At 37.4% G+C, this 24,176-nt stretch overlaps 1 protein-coding gene across 1 annotated transcript in view; it reads right to left on the bottom strand.

The window, feature by feature from the left end:
- Nucleotides 1–294: 294 nt before the first annotated feature.
- LOC118639937 (transmembrane protease serine 11A-like) overlaps nt 295–24,176 on the bottom strand; it is a 48,312-nt gene continuing 24,430 nt past the window's right edge. The window contains exons 4-10 of the mRNA XM_036276637.1: nt 20,655–20,722; nt 18,300–18,460; nt 14,496–14,534; nt 12,442–12,613; nt 6,312–6,571; nt 2,730–2,872; nt 295–1,032 (exon numbers count right to left, since the gene is read on the bottom strand). Of these exons, the coding sequence (XP_036132530.1) occupies nt 871–1,032; nt 2,730–2,872; nt 6,312–6,571; nt 12,442–12,613; nt 14,496–14,534; nt 18,300–18,460; nt 20,655–20,722 (1,005 nt within the window). The 3' untranslated portion in view covers nt 295–870. The remainder of the gene's footprint in view (nt 1,033–2,729; nt 2,873–6,311; nt 6,572–12,441; nt 12,614–14,495; nt 14,535–18,299; nt 18,461–20,654; nt 20,723–24,176) is intronic.

Here is a 24,176-nt window from a genome sequence, read left to right on the forward strand (position 1 = left end):
TTTTCTTGGCATTTAAGCTTATAATAATGGTCTATAAAGTCACCTCTTATTGGGCCAAACATGTAACTACATCTATAAAAGGTCAAAATTTTGTGCCACTATTTTGGGACTGCTCATGAAATTACCATCACATTCCCCCAAATTTCTTGTAACAAAAATACATTTTTGATTAGAATTAAAATATATACTCATTTATTAATCAGGATTTCTCTGAGTTATTTGTAGGGCAGGGATATCTGTGTGTGTGTGTGTGTGTGTGTGTTAAAAAAATCATCAAAAATTTTGGAGGTTAGAACCAACAGAAAAATTTTATAAGATCTCTGGTTTGACTTATCATAATATTTTGTTCCCCAGATGTAATTTTCTTTTATGAGAATCTCTCCAATGAGTTTATAAGTAAAACATTAGTTTGTTGTGGAAAAGCTCTTTGGAAAACCTGGAAGAATGAGAAAAAGAAAAAAAAAAGTATGTGTGTGCTCTGGAGATTATATAAAGTTTTCCTGAACTCTCATTTGAGAGTTTAGAAACTTACTCACTTAGGGTGATGCCCCTGACAAATCTCATAGATTATCCTCAAAAAATTGCATGGCTCCTCTTTTATACTGCAGGTTGCATGATTTAAAGAGTCAAGTATCCCTGTTGTATCTTTCAAGTCAAGCTAAATTGGCCCACTACTTTACAAATTTAAATCCTTTATGAGTTGGCTATGGGTTATTGGTTGATTAAAGTGATTCTAAAATAAATTATGTCATATGTCTTGTGTTGCTAGGTCCACTCATTTAATCTCATGCCATTAAACTACACTGAATGTTTGGATTCTCATACATGTATGTCCTGCATACAGCTCTCAATGTTAACTTTTACAGTGATCTAGAGGCCCGTTTTTGAAGCAATCCAGTTTCGGTAATAAGTCACCATTGTGTAGACTCCAGGTTTGTTCTTTTGACCACAGTTATCTCCCCAGCTCACAATTCCAATGAGATACCAGGTATCTCTAAGATCCTTTATAACTAATGGTCCCCCAGAATCACCCTGAAAAAAGAGAGAGAGAGAGAGAGAGAAAATTAGTTAAATATAAACTTATTACTTAAGATATTTTGATGCACATATTTTATTATTAGACATATATAGATTACCAATTACAGAATAATTAATTGAAACATGTATTTTAAAATGTATAAAAGCCTTTAGAAGCCTATACAATTTCAATGTTCACATTTAGATTTTTCACAGCTTTATAGATATATGATTGACAGATAAAACTGTATTTTTAAAGTGAACAACGTGGTGATTTGACATACTATACTTTGTGCAATGACATATTATTCTTTGTGAAATGACTAGCACATCCATCCCTCACATAGTTACCTTGTGTGTGTGTGTGTGTGGGGGGGCGGTATATAACATAGAAAATCAAGTTGATGTTGCTTTTCTTCTGACTCTAAGTAGGGCTCTTGGACTTGTGTTTTCTCAGACTAAGTCCCACACCATGTACCCCAGTTGCAATGGCTGTATTCTTGCCTTGAACCCTGTGCCTGAGTCCCTTCCCGGATAACTTTCTCACTTTTTCTGACTCCAGCTTTGTCTTATTACTCACTTGCATAGTCATGGGTCAGGAATCTTATGTCTGCTCCCCAATTCAGGAAAGTCTCCTCATGACCACAAATCCTTTCTGAGGCTTCTCACTAATCTCACCATTTGCCTAGATTCCCATACCCTGTCTGCTCCTAGACTTCTGTCGCCACCTCCCACTTGTCTGTCATGGCCGGGACCTTTGGATTCCCTGAATCCTAACTAACTGCCTTCCCCCACGTTTTTAACAACTGAGGTTAGATGTGTGTCAGATCCTGTTCTTTCCCAGCCTATATACTACATATAGATAGATGTATACAGCATACCCTTTCCTGACAGAGGCTGCCTATGTTGTGTAATTTCTGGGACACTGTGAAGGGCTTCTGCCACCTGATATAAATCCCCATCATTTCATCAGGTAGAAGCACCTTCTTGGAGTTTTCAAGGATCTCACATTATAAAGCAGTGCCTCCAGGAAGAAACCTTTCATACCTTGTCAGAACATATACGTGCAGGGCAGATATTGGACAACAGAGGAGGGCACGGTAAGGACACTAGACAGACACAACATGGTCTAATGCACCTTCTCAGTGTTTGTGACTTCTCACCTCTTATCCTCCTTGTGCTGAGACCCAGAGACTGCCTGGGGTTCCCCCAGATATGAATTGTAATTTCACACCTTCATAATTGTGATATCGTTCTTTCTTTTTTCTGTAGTATTATTTTCTTATTCTACAATTGGGCAAGTGCTATTTATCCTTCAGGCCTCATTTAAATGTGATCTTTGATACTTTCTCTAAAAATATTTGTTCTTCCTTATATCATTTATAACATCACGTCATAGTTCATTGCTCATGATTGTTTCCTTTCTAGAGGTAAGCCCTTTAACAAAAGAGAGTTTTATGAATCTCTGGACTTCTGATATTAAGAAAATTTAATTTTATTTGTTAGTTTGTTTGATAGCATCAAAGGAATTCTGCTCATTTCACTTTACCTAATAAAACATTAACAATATGTATGTTATGAAATTTGCATTTAGCAATTTTTGAATTGACAAGGTATCTGTATTTTGTACTAGTATAAAGAACATAGAATATTTCTTAAGCCAGCTACAATTTTTTTAGTTAATGATATAAAAATAATCTTTTCCCACCTACCCTGCATGCATCATAAATGCCATCCAGGTATCCAGCACAGATCATCCCAAATTTTATATCACTGCCGTATACATGTGGTTGCTTGCACATGTCATCACTTATGGTCTTGAGTCTGGCTTCTCGAAGATCATTTTGAGATTCCCCTTAAGGACAAACAAAGTAATTTTAGTGTTTACAATCAGCATCTTTAGCTAGAATAAAATGAGCACTTTTTTTTTTTTCTTTTTTTCAATCCTCACCCGAGGACATTTTTGCATTTATCTTCAGATAGAGTGGGAGGGAGAGAAAGAGGAAGAGGGAGAGAGAGAGAAACTTCGATGTGATAGAGCCACATTGACTGGCTGCCACCCACACAACCCCAACCGGGGCTGGGACAAACTGCAACTGAGGTACGTGCCCTTAGTGGGTACCGAACCTGGGTCTCTCTGGTCCACGAGTCAACACTCTAACCACTGAGCCAAACTAGCCAGGGCCAGACTTTTTCCCTAATCTTTTTTATACTAAAAGTCGATACAGCAGAATGTTAATGTAAGCAGTTTCCAGAGAAAAATAAAATTCTGTTTAAGTGATTTTTATCATTATCACATTTTTATAAATAGCTATATTCGCAAGAAAAAGCATTTTGTTTATTTTCTTGGAAAATCTTTGAATCATTACATTAAAAATGGTCAGTTTATATATTTAGGAGACATTTATTTTTAAAAACATAAAGTTTGTATTTGTGGACTCTTGATTATTCCCAGAAACTTTGTAGGTCTATATAACTTTCTCCCTTGGTTTGATAAAATAACTGTAACACTATGTTTATTTACTTTTTTCTTTTGATTTTAACACTTTTGCACATAGAATGACATTTAAAGGCAACAATTTTATTTTTTATGTATTGTAAATTTGGGACTCCAGATTATAAACTAGGAAGACAACTGCCTGTGGTACAAACAGAGAGTATCACAAGCATTCACAGATGCTTTATGTCAAACTTTACAGTCATTGGGAAACTGACACTCTAATAGAAGTCAGTGATGATCCCTGTGATTTCTTTGTGATCTCCTTCCCCCCAAGTATGGGTGGAATCTGTGAATATAATGGGCATCACTCTTATGATGAGGTTACGTTATAAGGCACAAGTGAGGGAATATTTTAAGTGTAATTAAGATGAATTCAGTTTGACACTGAGTTCATCAAAAGGGAGATTATGCAAGGTGACCCTGACCTAATCAGGTGAAACCATTTAAAAAAGGCTTAGGACTTCCGGAGTTTAAAGACTTTTCCTGGTGGCATTGAAGAAAGAAGCTGTGACAAGTTCTACAGCTGCAAAAAACTAAATCTCACCAACAACTAGTAAACTTGGGAGAGAACTCAGAGCCATGGATGAGACCACGACCTCAGTCAATACATTGATTGCTGTTGTAAATAAATCCTGGAACTCCCTGAACTATTTCTCAACTATTGAGGGAATGCTGAATGACATTTCTCACACAATATTGATTTTCAAAAAGAATTAGCTTTATATTAATGTTTTCTAGCTTTTATTTTTATTCCTTTCTAATTTTTATTATTTCCTTGCTTCTGTTCATTTTAGGTCTGTTTTGCTGTTCTTTTTTAGTTACTTGCAGTGGGAACTTAGATTAGTGATTTGAGATCTTTCTGCTTTTCTAATTTATACATTTGATGTAAATGTTTTTCTCTGCACCATTTTAGCTGTATTATGTATTCTGCATATATTGATATACTGTTGTTCATATTCATTCAATTCCATGTATACTTAAAATTTTCTTCGAGATGTTCTCTTTGACCTATGAATTATTTAGAAGTGTTTTGTTTAATTTCTAAGCATTTGGAGATTTTTCTGTTAGCTTTCTGTTACTAGCTTCTAGTTTGATTCCATTATAATCAAGAACATTCTATATATGATTTCAATATTTTAAAATTTGTAGAGGATTGTTTTATGGACCTAGATATAGTCTATCTTGATGAATGTCCATGCGTGCTTAAAAAAGTGGGTTTTCTGTTATTCAGTATAGTGTTCTATACATGCCAGTTAGATTCTGTTGCTCCCCCCAAATTATTATGCCAATTATAGTTCTGTGCCAGCTTCAAACTCCAGGCCAGGAAGGTTTCCTTCTACCAAGCCAAAGGGAATCTGAGATGTCCCTCCCACCATCATGAAGCAGAGAATGCAAATCCTGTCTTAGAACAAAACCCATCAGATGAGCCAGGCCTGCAGGTCTACTTAGCCTCCCCTGGAATTAAGAACCTATAGATAATAATTTCTATGATTGGTAATGTGGCCTTAAAGAAAGCAGCACACTCCTCAGTTTGTATAATATGGAATGAAAATGCATGGGATATCTATTCTGGGCCACACTAGTGAAAAGTATTCCTAGTTTCTTAGTAGAGACTGAGAATGAGGTGGTTATTCTTTGGAGTTTATTGTATACATTGTATAGAGCCCTGTGGATGGATTCTGTCATTTTCAGAAAGCCCTTTCTTACCTTCTCAAGCCCAGAGTTAAAGAAACCCTCGTGCTGTTTTGTATGTATGTATCTGGACCAGATTTTAGAATCCAGAGTGTGTCTGACTAAGTATGCCTAGAAAATGTAAAAAAATAAAACCATTTTTATTTTTTAGGAGATTAAGTTGGTATTATCAAGTTAAATCATCTTAGTGAGGACAATGGGAGCTCTGTTATCAGAGACCATTTATTTCTAGACAATGTTCTTGTTTCTGATCACTCTTAAATTAGCCTCTTCTGAAGCAGATTTTGCTGAAAATGGAAAATTTGTGAGGTCATTGAGCAAAATGAAAAATGAGTGATGGAGCAAGCAGACCAAACAGAGGAGGCGAAGAAGGATATAGGAGATGGGGCTCAGAGTGAGGGAATCCTGGAGTGAAGGTAGGCACGAGGAGTGCCACACATACACCTGGCATTGCATAGAGAACCGCACATAGAAATAGATTTTAGTGTTGCTGAAGGAAAACCTTTAAGTCTTCTTTAAAGCCCACCCCTTTGGAACTGCCTCTCCCCCATATGTGATTCTGACCAAGCTGTCAATCACATACCTCCCTTTCTTGGCATAGGCATAAGTCTGAGTATTTGTGTTAGCCAGTCAATTCCAGTACCCCTGGTCACAGCTGGGCCAAAAGAGATCTTTTTAGGGATTCACATAGATTTTGGCAAAAGAGAGAGACAGGTCCTTCTCTTGGCATCTGCTCGGTGAAGATGAGGTAGATCCTGAGCTGCTGTTGGTCACCTTGGAGCTAGAATCCCCCCATAAGACGAGGACAACAGAGCCAGAAAATGGGATGATTCAGAAATCTAGAGCCTGATGACATCATAAGAAGTCCTAAATCCAGTTGTCTCATCTCTTGATTTCCAAATTACAAGGGCATACTTTACTGTTTTATCATTATTTCTTGCTTTAGCTCCTCTGTGTTGAGCTTCTGTCATCTGCAAAACAGTAGCCCTAACTAATCCGACCAAGTTGTGTGGAAATGGTTGGCTGAATAATATTGATGGGAATTAAATCACACTGCCCTAAATAAGGTGTAGTACTCTGCGATCTTTTTTGAGATACACACCACCGTAGTAAAGTGCTCCAAATCCTGTGATATAGACAGTTGAATTTGGTCGGATGGATACAGAGGCTTCTGGCAAACAAACCCGGCGGACGTCATCAGTAAAGGTGACTCTGGGAGAAAACTGCACAACAGCAATGTCATATTCTCTTGCTGGGGAGTGATACCTCTCATGGAGAACAATTCTTTTGACATTTCTTTTCATTAGTGGAGGGTCGATTGTTGTTCCAAAGCTAACAGTCCATTGATATGGATTTGCATTCCTGGAAAAGATTAGAAATGAACAGAATTATAAACTGCAGTACAATAATTGCATGTAGGCTAATAGAAGAGAAAATACCATCCTGAACATACTTGGCTGAAATAATAGTTTTCTTTGACTATTTAAATATAGTCTACTGCTACTATTTTGAAAAATAAAACATATAGAAACAGGATTGTAGAGTTGAATCTAATACAGAATTTTTCAATTTTAGAACTGTAAAGCACATAAAATATCATTTATTTATCTCTTCAACAAATATTTATTGAACATCTATGTGCTGAGCCTTATTCAAAGTGCTGAGGATAAAGTGGTAATAAGACAGAAAAATGTCTTTGAGGTGAGAGTATTAGATTCTAGTGAAGGAAAAAGAAAGAAACAAATGAACAAATAGATACATAACCAAACAGTGATAAGGGTTATGAGTAAAAAAAAATAGATCAATGGAATAGAGTACTAGGGGGTAGTAAGGGAAGACCTTTAAGACTTGACAATTGGGCTAATACCTGGTTGACAAGGAGTCAGCTGTGAGAAGATGGAAAAACAAGTTTCCAGACAAATTTCCCAAAGCTTTAGATCAGATGGGCTGCAGTTCAGGACACAAAAAAGAATGGTGGGGGATGAGGTTGGACAGATAGGTGGGAACAAGATTTTCGAGTGCCTTACATGTCATGAATAAAGTACGTAGATTTTTTTCAAGCAATATGGGAATTAACTGGATGGTTTTATGATGATAGTACTTTAGTCTCATTTATATTTTTTAAAAAACATTTCGGTTCTTTCTGGAGAATAGATTGTTGGAGGGTAAAAGTGGATGAGTTAAAAGCTGTCAGAGGTACTGTGAGAGATGGCTGATTGTGATTTCTAGCTTGGGGCTGGAGCAACAGGTGGATCATGGTACATATAAGGATTGGAAAGGTCATCTAGTAATGAAAAGTCATCTAGGTAAAGCCTGTGTTTTACATTTAAGAAAAATAAGGCCTAGAAGTCTTGCACTATTTGCCTACTATCATATGTGTACTTGCCTCTCTCAGCTCTTCTCTTTATACGACATGGTCTCTAACCAAAAGCTATTAATAGCAAGAAAAATGTTCCTTAACTAATTAATTGAACATCATCCATAAGGGATAAGCAAAGAGAAAAATACTACCCATATAGATACTTGCTTCTTAACCTAATTATTTCTTTCTCTTTTTTTAACTTATCTTTATTGTTGAATGTATTACAGATGTTCCCCCCTTTTTTCTCCCATTGACCCCCTCCTCCCAAATGCTGCCCCCCTCCTGCCTTCCCCACACTATTGTCAGTGTCCATTGGTTATGTATATGTACATAGAAGTTCTTTGATTTATTTCATCCGCCGCCCCCCCACTCCGCCGCCGCTTCCCTTTGAGGTTCTTCAGTCTAACAACCAATTTATACCTAATTCCTTCATCTTTTTCATCTATCCCCCCAACCCCCATCCATTTGGCAAGCAACAAGTTCTCTGTATTTATGACTCTGTTTCTGTTCTTCTTGCTCATTTTGTTTGTAGATTCAATTGTTGATAGATATGTATTAATTGCCATTTTATTGTTCATATTTTTGTTCTCCTTTAAGAAGACCCTTCAACACTTCATATAATACTGGTTTGGTGGCGATGAACTCCTTTAGCTTTTTGTTGTCTGGAGAACTATTGATATGTCCATCGATTCTAAATGATAGCTTTGCAGGGTAGAGTAATCTTGGTTGTTGGTCGTTGCTTTACATCACCTTGAATATCTCTTGCCACTCCTTTCTGGCCTGTAAAGTTTCTTTTGAGAAATCAGCTGATAGCCTTATGGGAGCTCCTTTCTAGGTAATGAACTGCTTTTCTCTTGCTGCTTTTAAGATTCTCTCTTTGTATTTAATCTTTGGCCTTTTAATGATGATGTGTCTTGGTGTGGACCTTGGGTTTATCTTGTTTGGGACTCTGTGCTTCCTGGACTTGCATGTCTGTTTCCTTCACCAAGTTAGGGAAGTATTCTGTCATTATTGTTTCAAATAGGTTTTCAATTTCTTGTTCTCTCTCTTCTCCTTTTGGCACCCCTATGATGCGAATGTTGGCATGCTTGAAATTGTCCCGGAGGCTCCTTACACTATCCTAATTTTTTAGGATTCTTTTTTCTCTTTGCTCTTCTGATTGGGTTTTTTTTTTTTTTTTTTTTTTTTTTTTTTTTGCTTCCTTATAGTCCAAATTGATGGTTTGCTTCTTGGCTTTACCTACTCTACTATTGATTCCCTGTAAATTATTCTTTATTTCAGTTAGTGCATCCTTCATTTCTGACTGGTCCTTTTTTTTATGTTGTTGATGATCTCACTAAGTTCCTTAGAGGTCTCCTTGAGTTCCTTGAAGGTCTCACTAAGTTCCTTGAGTGTCTCACCAACTTTCTTGAGCAACCTTATAACCTGTGTTTTAAACTCTGCATCTGATTGATTACTTATTTCCATTTTGGTTAATTCTTTTCCTGGAATTTTGTTCTTGTCTTTCATTTGGGACAAGTTTGTTTGTCTCCTCATTTTGGCTGCTTCCCTGTGATTGTTTCTATATATTAGGTAGAGTTGCTATGTCTCCTAGGTTTTGTAGGGTGGCCTATTGTTGTAGGTGTACTATAGGATCCAGTGGCACAGCCTCCATGATCACCCTAGCTGGGTTCTCGAGGTGCACCCCTAGTGTGGAATTCACTATTCTAGGCAGGATCTGACCAACAAAGAGTCTGACAGCTCATTTATTCTGGGTTCTGCTTTTCTTTTAATGTAATCTAAATAATGATGTAGTTTTGTGAACTGACTCATAGTAGGCTATCTTACAACAAAAATTTCTAAGCAAACTTCATATATTAAAGCACATACATTCATACCTACTAAACTTCATCATTTAGTTCTTGCTTATTACTCTAACATAAAGTCCTTTTGAAATTTGTTTTTCTTACCCACACATTTGTTTTTTCTTTTCAGTATATGTCATCAGCTACTTTGTTGGGCATGACTTACATATCATCTGCTAAGCCTGGAAAGTATACTGTCTTGGATAGGCTGCAGCGTTGAGGCCTTTGATGGGCTATAAATACCCTCAGCATTTCTATAGCAATTCTTAATCATCATCTTTTGATAGAAGTGTTTAGTTACTGAGCTACTTATTACCCTTGCATTCAATTTATATTATTTAATTTTTGTCCAGAAGCCTTCTAATCTTGCTTTGTCATATGACATCAGTTATACTATCTTGAGAAGTATGTTTAGTTCTTAGAAGCATATTTTAAGGGGACATGGAAAAAATCTAGAGCATTTAGAGAAGAACTAAGATGGTGGGACATCTGCAAGTTGATGCTGTGAAATAGAGTAGTGATATTTATTTTCACATATGGTTTGGATATTTTCACTTATTTTATGTTTGTCCTAAAAAAAAGAAACAGCCCTGGCCGGTTTGGCTCAGCGGTTAGAGCGTTGGCCTGCGGTCCTGAGAGACCCGGGTTCGGTTCCCGCTAAGGACACGTACCTCGGTTGCAGTTTGTCCCCGGCCCTGGTCGGTTGTGCAGGTGGCAGCCACTCGATGTGTTCCTTTCACATCGATGTTTCTCTCTCTCTCTCTGTTCCTCTCTCTCCCTCCCTCTCTACCTGAACAAAAAATGGAAAAATGTCCTCGGGTGAAGCTAAAAAAAAAGAAACAGAGGAATGGCTGTTCTGTGGATGAAAAAATAAATCTGATCCTTGTTCCAGATGAAAGAGCAAATATCAATGGATTGAAGTTGTTAGGGTGCAGATTTGGTGTTGAATGGTCTAAAGAAATTTGCAAAAGTAGAACACAACATTGGCTAACTTTGGGGTCACTAAGCTCTCCATTACTTTGAGATATTCAGTCCTAAACTAGGTACCTGCATAAGGGATTTCTGTGCTTTCTAACATATTGGTCTATTAAGTTCTCATGTCTTTAAACTTTAAGGATCTAAATCTCTAAAAAAATTTAGACTCATAGGAAGGCAGAATTTGCCATAGTATTAAAAGTCAGGATTTTAGGGCTCTAAAGGAACTCGAGTCTGTCTATTTTTATTACACTATGGTTTAATAACTTGCCAAGGTCACAGAGATCAAATCCAGCTCCCCTGCTGTCTGGGCAATGTTTTGTCCACTAAGTCCTGCTGCTGTCTGCTTTAGAGAAAAAACCAGGAACCCTTGTTCTCATCATAATATCTGGTACTAGCAAAAGACATAAAATGAATCTACTTAGAAAGAAATCCAAAATGTTAAATGTAACAGTAAATAAAAAGGTCTAACTGAAAAATAAAACTTAAATGATAAAAAAGTCATTTTATCTTATATTTAAAAACATTTATGGTGTAACTATGCTCAGAATGAATAAAGAATTGTTAACTGCCCATTTGAGACGATTATATGATAGCACAGTGCTGCCTGTCCTTCCAGTTTGCCTGTTGCAGCACTGTTGTCAAGAGGCACTGTAGTACATGAAGGTCTCATTGGGTGGCCCAAAGACCACTTAATATTTGTTACTCAAAGGAATCTCTCTCTCTCTTTCTTTTTTTAATCCACCAGAGGAGATTTTTCTATTGATTTCTAGACAGAGTGGGAGGGATGGAGAAAGAGAGATATTCAGTGTGAGAGAGACACATTGATTGGTTGGCTCCCGCAGGATCCCAACCAGGGCTGAGGACTGAACCTGCAAGCGAGGTACATGCCCTTAACCAGGTATCGAACCCGAGACTCTTTGGTCGGCGGGCCAGTGCTCTAACAGCTGAGCCAAACTGTCCAGGGCTAAAAAGAAAAATCTCTTTTGAAGTGCCTGCTCTTATTATCTTGGTAATTTTGTCATTTTGGTTGTGAACTGCTCTAATTTCATCAGATCTTCATGTCAGTGCTATAAAATTTGATTTGAGCATTTTTCCATTATCACACTATCACACTTCCTACATCCATTGAAGATTTCAATTTTATTTTGTAATTATTTTGGTTATTTATGATCAGCATGAGACTGGCCCAAGTGTTCGGCAGAAACACATATGAATATTAAAAGGAGAGGATTGTTTGAGAAAGGATTTATTATATATGTTATCAGTAAATACTTTGTGTTAGGATGACTGTTGCTTCCTAATACAATTTATTTAAAACTCTGAGGATCTGATCAATGAATACTATAATAGTAAGTACTATACCTCCCCATAAAACTTTTAAAATAAGTATGCAAGTGTAGCATTGATTCTGAAAAGAACCTAAAAGGAGTTTCTCATTTTACTTTAGTAATATTTGGGGACATTGATTATTACTCAGTACGTAATAAAATTCAGAGGTTTCTTAGCAGCAGTGGGGCCCAACTTAAGGTCTATAACTTCTTTTTTTTTTTTTTAATCCTCACTCGAGGACATTTCTCCATTTTTTGTTTAGATAGAGTGGGGAGAAAGAGAGAGAGAGAGAAACATCGACATGAAAGGGACACATCGAGTGGTTGCCACCCGCACGACCCAACCAGGGCTGGGGACAAACTGCAACCGAGGTACATGCCCTTAGCGGGAACTGAACCCCGGTCTCTCTGGGCCGCAGGCTGATGCTCTACCGCTGAGCCAAACTGACCAGGGCTATAACTTCTTTTCTTAAATCCTCATCCGAGGATATTATTCCATTGGGTTTTAGACAAGAGTGGAAGGGATGGTAGGAGGTGATGGGGGGGACATTGATGTGTGAGAGACACATCAATTGGTGGCCTCCCATATGACCCTGACTGGCTAGGAATTGCACCTGCAATCCCAGTAAGTGTTCTTGACCAGGAATTGAACCTGTGACTCTTTGGTCCACGGGCTGACGCTCTAACTGCTGAGCCAAATCAGCCAGGGCTATAACTTACCTCTTAAAACAGTGTGCTGCAGTGACAAGCCATGTATTACTGATCAAGGTGGCCCCACACTGATGTATATTATTATGCTGAAGGGATGCTTGCCAAGGCCAGGCAGCCTTGGCCGCAATGTCTCCAGACATTATTCTGTTGACTATTAATGGAACAACTCGTTTACCACAACCTAAAAGAGACAGATTAAGTGATAAGAAATGTATTTTTTTATACAATCTAATAAAGTACTAAAATGCAATATTTGCATCTATTATTATATATACATGTACAATATTAATATCCATCCTCTATTTACCGATGTGTTAATGTTTTGCTCTTTCCCTACATTTATAGATATGGACATATAGCCTACTGAAGCTATGTACAGCTGCAGAGGGTTGACACACTACAAAGTGTGTATCCTAAGGACTTGTGGTGTCAATTATCTGTATGTCCTGGGAGCTCACACTAAGATTATTGTTTCTGATTTTAGGTGATTTAACAGTGTTACTTTAACATGAACTTCTCACAAGAGGACTGACCAGACAACTAACTATCTATTTGTTGGAGCTCCTTTTTCTAAAAATTTGTCTGAGTAACTGGTTCTTAAAGTGTGCATGAGTTAATGTATTATGACCAGTCTCTCTTCAGGATGGAGGGGTCCATGTTTCACATAAGTATCACATTCATTATTGGTGGGAATAAATATGTACTATATTATGTACATCAGATCAGAGAGTAGTCTGCAGCTTAAGGTTCCTGCTATGAATTATGCTTCTTTAGAGAATGGTACTAATAAAGAAAAAATGGTAACTTCAATTCTTGTTCCAACAGAAAAGAAAATTTATTCTACTGGGATTGATTACACTGCAACTGGCTAGTCGTTTTAGAAATCGCCACCACTCTGCCATTACTCTAAGTCAGACTATCCCTTTTCTTATCTGAAGGACTGCTACAGCTTTCCAGTTCCACTCCCTGCTCCTAGGCTCATTCCTCGAATCCGTTCTCGGCGCTGAAAACGGAGTGATCTTTCTGATATGAGTAAAACTCTTCGGTGATTTCCTGCTGCCTTCCAAATAAAGTCAAAATATTTCAGCACGATTCTGGTCTTTGATCACTGTGAATCGCACCTCTTTCCAATACCCTCAGTCCTCATTTCGTGTTTCAGCCATACTGACATTTTGCAGCTACAAGAAATGACCATGTGCTTTTTTTTCAGAAGACATTTTTGCACACTACTTCCCTTGCCCAGGACACCCATCCACTTGTCACATGGCTCATGGCCTCTCCTCTTTGCTGTCTCAAATCACTTTCTGACTCCACAAGAAGAGATTAGCTGATTCTGTGATGTTAGCAGCATGCACGTTCTCTGTCATAGCATTTATCACATTACTTTAACATTTTCTGATTTATTTATATCTTCCCCTATCTTCAAGAAGTAGGATCATGTCTTATTTTCAACATTTACTTCCTGGCACAAAGTAGATATTAAAATATTTGTTTAATTAATTAATTAATTAAGATGTAGAGTGTAGTGTGTTTGCAAGATACACAGGTGAATGCATGAACACCTTTGCTCAAATTCATCACCACTTTTATAAAATCTTTCAAAATTTTAATATAAAGTAAGGAAGTGGAGCTGCTGTCAACTGTGAAGGTGAGATATATTAAGCAAATTTTATAGGTCAGTCACAGATGATGGGATTTATCTCCTCCCCATCTATTATTTTATCTCTCAGCAGAAAGCACATTTAATAGCATTTAAAAGTTAGAAAAACATCTGTTTATTTCAAACCAGAAATATATATCTATTTATATAGAGAGATTTATCTATCTATCTATATATATTCTTCCTCAAATTGCTCCAAAATTTCAACCATATAAAATGTTTTTCATAAACATGAGAAAAGATCAGTTTAAGAATTACAAATGAAAGCATTTCCATATTACCCAATTGTTATTCTCTCCCAAAGAAAAGTAGGACATGGATGGGAAATTATGAGCTAATATTTGAAGATATTGTTCTTTCTCATGTGGAAATTGAACTTGTTTTATAAGTTAACTAGACTTACATGCTTGGATAGTTAACTTCCCTGTTGATGAGCTCATTGCTGAAAAACAAAATAGAACAAAGAATAATAATTTGATATTCTCCTGGTTGGCTACAATGGCCTGAAATTATCAGAGTACTGACCATATATGGATTCTAGACAGTTGAACATACTCATCAGTCAGGAGAATGGCTACCAGATATAACAGAATATGTGTACAATTTTTGCAGAGACTTATAGGCAACCTCCAATTAGGTGGATAAAACCTCAAGCAGTGGGTGATTAAGGCACAAATTGTGGATAATTAAAATTCACAAATAATTTGTAGTTATACAGAACAGTGGTTTCCAGTGATTTAGGATAAAGCCTCTTTAGATTTCACCTCAGAAGAGAGAGGAAGTGGGGAAAGAGGGAGCAAGTAGAGGGGATGTCGAGGCTCAAACCTGATCAATCAGAACGGTCTGCTTTTACTTCTGTTTGAGAATTCACAGAAGCCTGTCTTTGGTGAAAGGGTTCAGGAATAAAAATACTTTGCAAACACATCCACATAAACTGTATTTAAAATACTTCTAAATCACAGTTCCTAAATTATCAAAATGATTTTTTTTTCTGAAGAATAAATGATTTGATTGCATATTCGTATCTAAAATCAATTTTTTAACATAAACTAGGATTAAACTCTGTTAATTTCCAACAAAGTTAGGGATCTGATCAAGAAAACGTGAATAATTAAATTTAAATTAGTAGAAGGTTGCCTGAAAACTGTGATGATTTTCCAGATAAAATTGCTCACTGAGCAGAATAAAGATACACTGTTTTACAAATTCCTACCAGTGGCATGTTTCTTAGATTCATGTTCTCTGCATCTAACTTCTCATTGTGCAAAATAAAATTTTTTTTCTACTCACCTTTTATAAATCCTACTTGGGAAACTAGCAATAATGAACTCTGCAAAGTGGGGGTTTCGAAAATATTGAATTCAAAGATACCCTTAAAGACATGCCCAAATCATTATATGGTGAATAACCAATTTCTCAGGACAGATTCTCAGTGCTTACTTTATGGAAGGAACTCAATTTTCTGTCAAATATAGTTTTTAATAAATTTTTTGTTCCATGGGGTAGTCCCAGAGATGTGGAAGTGGGGTACAGACTGACAATCCCCTGAAGAGGGGGGAGTGGGAGAGATAAACCCAGAACTTATATGCATGTGTGCATGAACAATGGACATGGACAACAAAGGTGGGGACAGGGTGGGGAGGGAGGGAGGGGGGAATCAGTGGGGGAAAGAGGGGAAACAGCTGTAACAGAAATAATTAATTTAAAAAAATTTGTTTCACTTAAAAAAACGAATATGCCTCATATTAGCAATACACTAAAATGGAAAATAATGTGATGTTAGAATTCTTCACTTAAAACTTCTATGGCTTAGTTTGAGCCCGAGGCCAATAGCCCCTTTACAGCAATGATACCAGGTTAAGTGTAATGGTTGTAAGTGCAATTGGACTTTTAAGGGTTGAATTTTTAGGGGAGGATGATTATACCTGGAGGTAAACTACCTATACACAAGTAACTAGCTGTTGAAGGTTTCTGATTGTGATCAGTATTTTGACTATCCACATCTACTAGTGCAAAGAAACATTAACACCCTAGTCTTGAAAGTAACCCTCTCACACATTTCTGAGTTGAGAAAATTGTAGTTCGTATTCAGGACTCTGCATGCTACAAGTAAGACGATGGCACCTGAGCACACACCCACTGCACGCAGGCAGTGGGCGGCTCTTCCACAGCCATGGTATTTGCAATGAAAGATGTTGATTTGGGCTCTGCGTTGACACACTGCATCACATAAAGGACCCACACCACACAGTTATTTGTCAAAACAAAACACATATTTTGATAAATTATGGCTGAATCTTGGGCTGCAGTTTTGCACTCATTGTTAATCCCCCAAATTAGGTGTTTCTATAGGGCACTGATTTTGTCTGTAAGAATTGCCTTGAGGTTTCCTACTGAGCTTTCCACTAAATGGGCCTTTCCTAAGTGCTAGCAAACACTGCTCTTTTTACATTTAGAAATTTGGAAAACTTCAAGGTTCGAGCTTTTTCTATTACTGGTCAATCACTCACATTAATCCTTTCAGGTTTCCAAAGCATATGTACAATTTACTATTTTTCTAAGTGGTAATAGCCTATATGCTCCATATATATTTCCCCCCTATATCCTCATGGTGCTTCTATGATTTTAGGAAGAACAAACATTATCATTGCAATTTTATAGATTAGAAAATGAAGAAAATAGACCAATTACTTGGGTGGTCCTACAGTGACTCAGTGAAGTTGGAAGTAGTCAGGTAATTCTTACATCAGGTTCTCCATCAGCACATACTGCCCTTTAATCTACTACAGCCATGAAAATCAACTGCAGTTTACAGACTGAGCATGGAAGAAACAAAAAGACCAGGCAGTCCATGACCACTTTATGCCTCATTTCAGGTTTCAGATAGTTCAGGCTTTTAAATTCCTGGTAAATTAACTGGTTATTGGAAATTAAATAGAACATACCATGTAACTTATCAGGATTGCCACTATTTCATAACCTCGATTCATTTGTTTCCCCACCTAACAAAGTAGGTGGATTAAGCCCTTGGCAGTTTCTCTCCTCTAGGGTTGGGAGAGGTTCACAAGATTTATTCCTTGAGTAGCTGACTCTTTGCCACATCACCAAACTCTGCCCATCCCATTCACTCAGATTTTTACTTCCTGGTCAGGTTTCCTCTTGAAGAGTCAGCCAGACCCTTACAAGGGCATGACATCCTGTCTCCCATCTGATATTAATCACTGTGATTCTTCTCTGTGACTGTAAGGATGGTGTCTATTGGAGTTTGTAGGGGAAGTCTGTTCTCTACGGGAAGCAGATGCTTGTGGAAGCTGCTTAATGTCCAAGGGTAAACAGGTTTCTGTTTAGCTGCACTTCTCCAAGTTTTTAATATTGTAATATAAGGAATGAATTTCCAAGACATGAATCTTAAGACAGAATTTCTAAAATGTGTTTGACCACAGAACCATTTTAAATAGAGCCTCTCAAGAAATTAGAGCTCTAGATTTTAATCTTATCTCCTTTCAATAATTAGAGTCATTAACTGTGTTAGCCCTTCTTTCACATCTATAAAAGTGAATTTGCCGACTTCACAGGACTCTAGAAACTAGATGCCCATTTAAAGGGCATAGAAAGGGCCTCGATAAATGTTCATTCTCTTTTCAGAGAAGTGATAATGGTATAATGGTTCCCATACTTTTTTCTAGGTTAGTGATTTTTACTTATTACTTATAAGATGGTGTTAGTGGTACCAAAGTTGGTTTATGATTTTTCCAAATGCCAAGGACAAAAGTTAAGAAAAACTTCACAATTTCACTATATACAGAAACTATCCACATTTTTTAAAAGGCAACCCATGAGCTTATGTTTTAGGAAGGTCCCATCCAGGAAAGCAGTTGTTGCTAAATGCTTAGTATTTTCACTTACTTAGACATGGAGGAAGTGGCTGGGTCAGATGAACTCTCTGTTAATGGTAAATATTTGTCTTTATTTTGGGATGAGTGTCAGTCAGTGACTACAAGAAAAAACCACTTGACAACTTATTGCAGGCAGTAATAATACATCTCCAATAATAAAACCTTGAAATTTTACTTTTTTAACTTGAAATTTTTTCCCCATCTAAATTCTAGCTGTTATTTGGAATAGAAATATGGCATGTAAGTTTAAGATGAGACATAAAATGAATCTAATAGAGAATTTCACATCACACAGAAAGGCATCTACTTACCATTAACGTGAACCAATGAGGCATTTATTGCCAAGGCTCTTGTGTTCCTTAGCTTCTGGCTTAAGAGGCTATGGATTTTCTTCTCCCTTACTGACCCTTGAGCAGCGTAAGGGAACTGGAACACCATAATGACATCAGCTTTCACACCATCCTTCTCTGGACTGTGATACACAAGAGAAGAATGATTACTCAAATACATCTGTTATCATCCATCTTACACCCTTTCCTGTATTTTCTTCCCCTGAATTATGCCTCAGCTGCTGGAAATGTCAAGTGCTAATCACAGGGACACTCTTTTTTTATTTTTTTATCCTCACCCAAGGACATTTTTTCCGTTTTTTTGTTCAGACAGAGTGGGAGGGAGAGAGAGAGAAACATCGACATGAAAGGGACATATTTAGTGGCTGCCACCCGCATGACCCAACCAGGGTCAGGAAAAAACTGCAACCAACGTACATGCCTTTAGCGGGAACCAAACCCGGGTCTCTCTGGACTGCAGGCCAACACTGTAACCGCTGAGCCAAAGTGACCAGGGCACGGACACTCTTTTATATGTCACTCTCTGACCCAAGGGCATTTTATATGTTTCCTCTTCAAGTTTTCATTATGTTTTGGGTACATTTTTACCCATTAATTTGAGACTTTTAGCAATTGGATAAGACTCAGTCATCAAAAAATTGTCACTGGAATCAAACTCTGGGGATTGGAAGAAACTGCAATGATCTCTTTGGCTGGTCACTCATGTATCTGATACCTGAATCACCTCTACAGCTCTCTTGACAAGTGGTCCTCTAATCCCAGCACAGGAATTTAAATAATAGGAAATGTACTTCTCTAAAGAGTCTTATTTCTCTGTGGCCAGCCCTGATTTTAAGGAAGTTCTTCATTTTAAGTTGAAATATGTCTCCTTATGTCTTTCATTCATTAAGCTTAAGTCTACCAAGCAGTATATACATAAAACATCAGTTCCCCTTTTCTACATAACATATCTGAAGATAGTGATACTGTGGTCTCTGAGTCTTCTGGTTAAACATGTTCAGTTTCTTCAAACACACACACACACACACACACACACACACACACACACACACACACAATTTAAGTCCATTTAACCTGTGGGACTGAATTTTTACATACCCTTAAAGTGGGAAAGCGAAGCAATGAAATGTCTTTAAAGAACTCAGATGTATATATTGATCTGCCATGTCTCTCATATTCATACTTCACAAGATTGAAGCGCTAAAAAAAGTACTAAATGGCCTATTTTCTGAAATCCTTTGACTAAAAAAAGGAATTTATATAAATTCTGGGGCATTTTTATATATTGTGGTCCATTTGGGCTCTAGCAAATGAAAATATAAATAATCAGAATTCTATGTCAAATTGGCAAACATGACCAAGTAGCTTTCCCTGTTTAATCACAGGGGAGACATTATTTGCCAGGTGGTATTTCTCTGGACTCACACAGAAGTTCATTGATAATGGCTACAAAAAAAAGGAGTTCACAAGATTATGATAATGTTGCATTAATATTTGGCAAACCAGAATTTGAAAATAGAGAGCATGCAATCTAGAAAGTTTCAGCAAACATGTGCTTTTTATCTCCTAAATATTATAGAATTTATCCAGCTTCTATTTTTAAATATTTTGGAGGTCACAAGTTACTCAGTAAAGGTGTAAGGAACTTGGAGTAAGTCTGTTAATTGGCATTAGTCTATTGGTGAGAAAAGTGATTATTTCCTTCAAATAAATCTCTCTGAATGTACTCATTTTATTGAAGAAGATGAGTCATACAGGCTCATACATTTACACCTATTACGTATATGTTCTGCTATGTGCTTTCCAAATAACACAATTGAAATCTCTGAGCAATTTCTGTAACTGATATGAGTCTTCCCCCTCCACCACAACAAACAGAACATTCTTTAAAACAGAAACATCTTTTTGTTTAGGTATGCCTCCTGACACTGGGGTTTTATTACAGGTAAAACTGATTATCCCATATTGTGTCAACTTTGCCTTCTTAACATTTTTGAAATGACGTATTTGTCAAAAAAGTACAAGTTGGTGCCTGTGGTGATGTGCTGCTGGGTTTTCCCAAGACCTTAGATTCTGGTAGTTCCAGGCCTTGAATCCTGGTTCTGTCACTTGGGGAAACTGTGCCTTGGGAAACTTTGAACCTCCCTGAGTTTTTGTTTTCTCTTTATAAAATGTGGCCAATGCTGTCTTGAGACTGTTGTGAAGATCATGTTTATGGGAAACCCTAGTTGAGAACCTGTCTCACAGAGGTGCACAATATGTGAGGGTCCCTTTGTCCCGTTAGGCTGTACTCCACCTTTGCCCCAACATACATACGTCAGCTTGACTACCCGGTTGTTGATATAATGCTTGTTCAAGGCCGAATCTATAAATATCTCATCCACCTGTTATTACAAGAGACAAACTTTGTGTTAACAAGGTATTTTATAATAAGAATATACCCCCGATTAAATGTTAAAGCAGTAGAAAAAAAATTTAACATGAATAATACCAATATTTAAACCAGTGGTTCTCTACCCTCACTGTGCAACAAAATAATTTGCAGAATTAAAAAAAATTACATGTGTTGGGGTTTATCTTCTAGTTTTATTGGTCTAGAAAGGACGTAGGCATTCATACTGTAAGAATTTTGCCAGTGATTTTGAATGTGCTGGTCTGGGTGTCTTGGATAGAAGATACCTAAACCCCACAGAAGATAAAGTAGAAAAATCCACAGCAGCCATGGAACATGGAGGGAGGCCTTGAGAGAACTTTGGCTCAGTCCTGGGTTTGAAGCCTATCCTGATGCTCACAAACGGAGCCAATTTGAGCCTTGGTTTCTTAACCTGTAAAACAAAGATGTTGTATGCTGCTCCTAGGGTTGAAAGATTAAACACATATAAAATGCTGGATATATTACGGCAGTCGACTACTGGTGGTTCCATAGTCTCCAGCTGGGCATTTCAGGTCTCAGATTCCCTTGCAGGTCTTTGGCTGTTTGTACAGGAAAGAGGGATTAGAAGAGAGCCAACGAGTTTTAAATTTTTGTTGTTGATTGTTGGCTCTAGAGTAAGTCAAGGAGGAAGAAAGAGAAAGATGGAGTTACATGTTACATTAGAGTTGCATTAATCAGTTTGTATCACCAGCGCCCCTATGTTTTGGCCCCTCTGCACAGTTTTAATAACCTGTCATAGCATCATTATGCTGTGGTTTATCCGTAGATTCTGGCTTGCAGTATCCTCCAGTGACCACTTGGTGGCAACAGTGTCATTGGAATGCTGGCACTGCATTGCACATTTGATAGATGAGCCACAGGTGCAACAAACCACGTCCTACATCCTTAAGGAAAGGGCAAGAAGACCAACTCTCATTTTGAAAAAAACACAAAAGATAAAAATAAATGGAAGGCTGTTTTGGGGATCAAGGAACAAGTTATAACTTCCTTAGCATTATCAGGCATTCACAAATGCTTGAGAACCAAAATATTACTGATGTCCTTTAATCCCTACAATAACTCTATGGACTAAGAATTATATCGATCTTGTTTTATTTGAATAAGAAACTGAGATTCAGAGACATTATATAAATTTTTCTGACATCATGTGAATAATAAACTGGGACTTAAACCCAGGTCTTCTCTCTGTAGGTCTCTTCTCATCAAACACATACCTCCCTGTTAAATGTGGTGTACATCTTACTTCAATTCCTTGTATAAAAACATACTAACAAGTTATAAAATAACTAGTTGGTTTACTTTAAAAGATAAAGTATAAAGGTTGTAAAGATATGCATTTGGTAATAGCTGTACACTTAAGATCAAAAGCAGTACTTAGAAGACAGACAAATTGCTAGGATCCAAAATATACTTTTATTTGTATTTAAATAAGAAAAGCAAACTTTGATGAGGAGGTGTGGGATGTATATGCTAGAAACAAAACCGTTTTGCAAGAGTGACACTGTTATAATCATTTCTCTTCCTGTCACCCACCGCCAGTCCTGTTACTCAGTATTCTGGGGAAATCCAAAAGAAAAGCAAAGGCAAACAAACAAACAAACGCAACAGGGAAAAAGTGACAAATATAAAAAAGAAGAAAAGTTAACAGCAGTTGGGTATTTTAAAAGCTTGGTTTGTAATTATCCTCTGAAATTCCAGCCACAGCCGATCCCTTGGCCCTTTGTAACTTACTGGTGAAGGTACTGGAGTGAACTTTTGACTGTAGATGACATCATTCATATGGCAACATGCCTGCTGAGAAGACTATCTAAACCCAGCATCAGTTTTGTCTGAGTGGCTCAACTGTCTGGGAAGATAGGTGCTGAAATAATAACAGAAGAAGAATCTAGGTAGAAGTAACTTCAGTAATCATAGAAATAAAGAAGTTCCTTCCTTATAACTCAAATTCCAGTACCCTGCCTTGATTCGGTCTGGGGTAAGGCCCAAGATCTTCAGGTGGTCAGGTAGCCTGAGGAAAACACTTTGAGAAATGCTAGGGCATAGACTGGGTAGGACGGTTCTTCCACTAAAGAAATTTATGACGGGGAAAATCAGAACGAGCTTTCTAGAGACTCTGAAATCCTGTTTCCCTGGCAGATCAAGGAAGGCCTGCCTCATCAGAAACACTCTGCCAACACTTCTTGGCATTCTAAATTCCTGGAAATTTTGGAAGATGCCTTTTTTTTTTTAAAGCTGTGTGTCAGCTTGTTATAAATTTATAATTTATACCACCTAAAACTTTGTCAAGTTTTGTAGTTGAAGTTAACATTGAACAAAGACCTCATTCAGGGTAGTACCTCTTTATGTTTGATGATTTTGAAATGCTGGTAATTGCACTGAGATTAAGTTCTAAGAGGGCATTTGGAGGTTAGTTGGGAATTTAATGAAAGAGTTAGGGAGAGGCTGTCAACTCAAACAAACAGACCTCACCCAACCATTCAACAGTCATTCCAAAACTAATTCTTTACACACTAGCTTCCTTTCACTGACAGATGCTCCCAAATGAATCCTCGCACAGCAGACTTTGTATTCACATGGGGGTGTTGCAGGGCTCAGAAAGCAAACTTCACATAGTTAAGCCACTGAAGATTGGTCAATGCCATATAAATACAGTTTCTTCCACCATCACACCAGATGAGCCCCTGGGAACTAAAGGAACCAAAATATACCATGAAGAAAACTTCAGATTCTGTTGCTTCCTCATAATTATAATAAGAGTATAAAAGATGCTTTTAAAAAATATACAGTTAAGTCTAAAGAAGGCTTAATGCAAGCTGCCTTGTTACAAGGGCTGAAGTCAAGGTAGAAATAGAGAACAGAGCACAACTGAATTTGAGCCTCTAGTCATAAAGTCAGACATTCAAGGGCCTCACCCCCTGACCCTTCCAACTGACCTCCCCACCCCCTTTCAGCACCACCACTACCTTTCAGGGCTGGGCCCTTGCCTTCCAGGGCTATTCCCTTGGTCTGGAGCACCCTCCCCCCACTCTGCCAGCTCTGCTTTTCTGAAGCACAGCTCTCCTCAAGGTCTATTTCAGATAACACTTTCTTTGGGTTATTCCTTAAACCCCAGAGTAATCATTTTTCCTCTTGTCTTAATTTTTCTTATCCCTCTTATACCTTCTACTCCTTAATATAGTTACTTATGTAAATATGTTGTCTTCTCTACTAAATGCCAAATTCCTTTCTAGAGAGGAACAGCGATTCATCTTTTCATGCTCTACAACATATATAGGAATGCAGCATGTTTTTGTTGAATTAATTAATAAAGAGAGAATTTATGTATCAGAAAGTCTTGCATTTATCAAGAAATTTATAAGTTTTTAATAAGCTTTATGTCAAATTATGATCAATGCTCCTGGAGA

The sequence above is a fragment of the Molossus molossus genome, unplaced genomic scaffold (genome assembly GCF_014108415.1).
Source record: "Molossus molossus isolate mMolMol1 unplaced genomic scaffold, mMolMol1.p scaffold_m16_p_1, whole genome shotgun sequence".
Taxonomy (NCBI): Eukaryota; Metazoa; Chordata; class Mammalia; order Chiroptera; family Molossidae; genus Molossus; species Molossus molossus.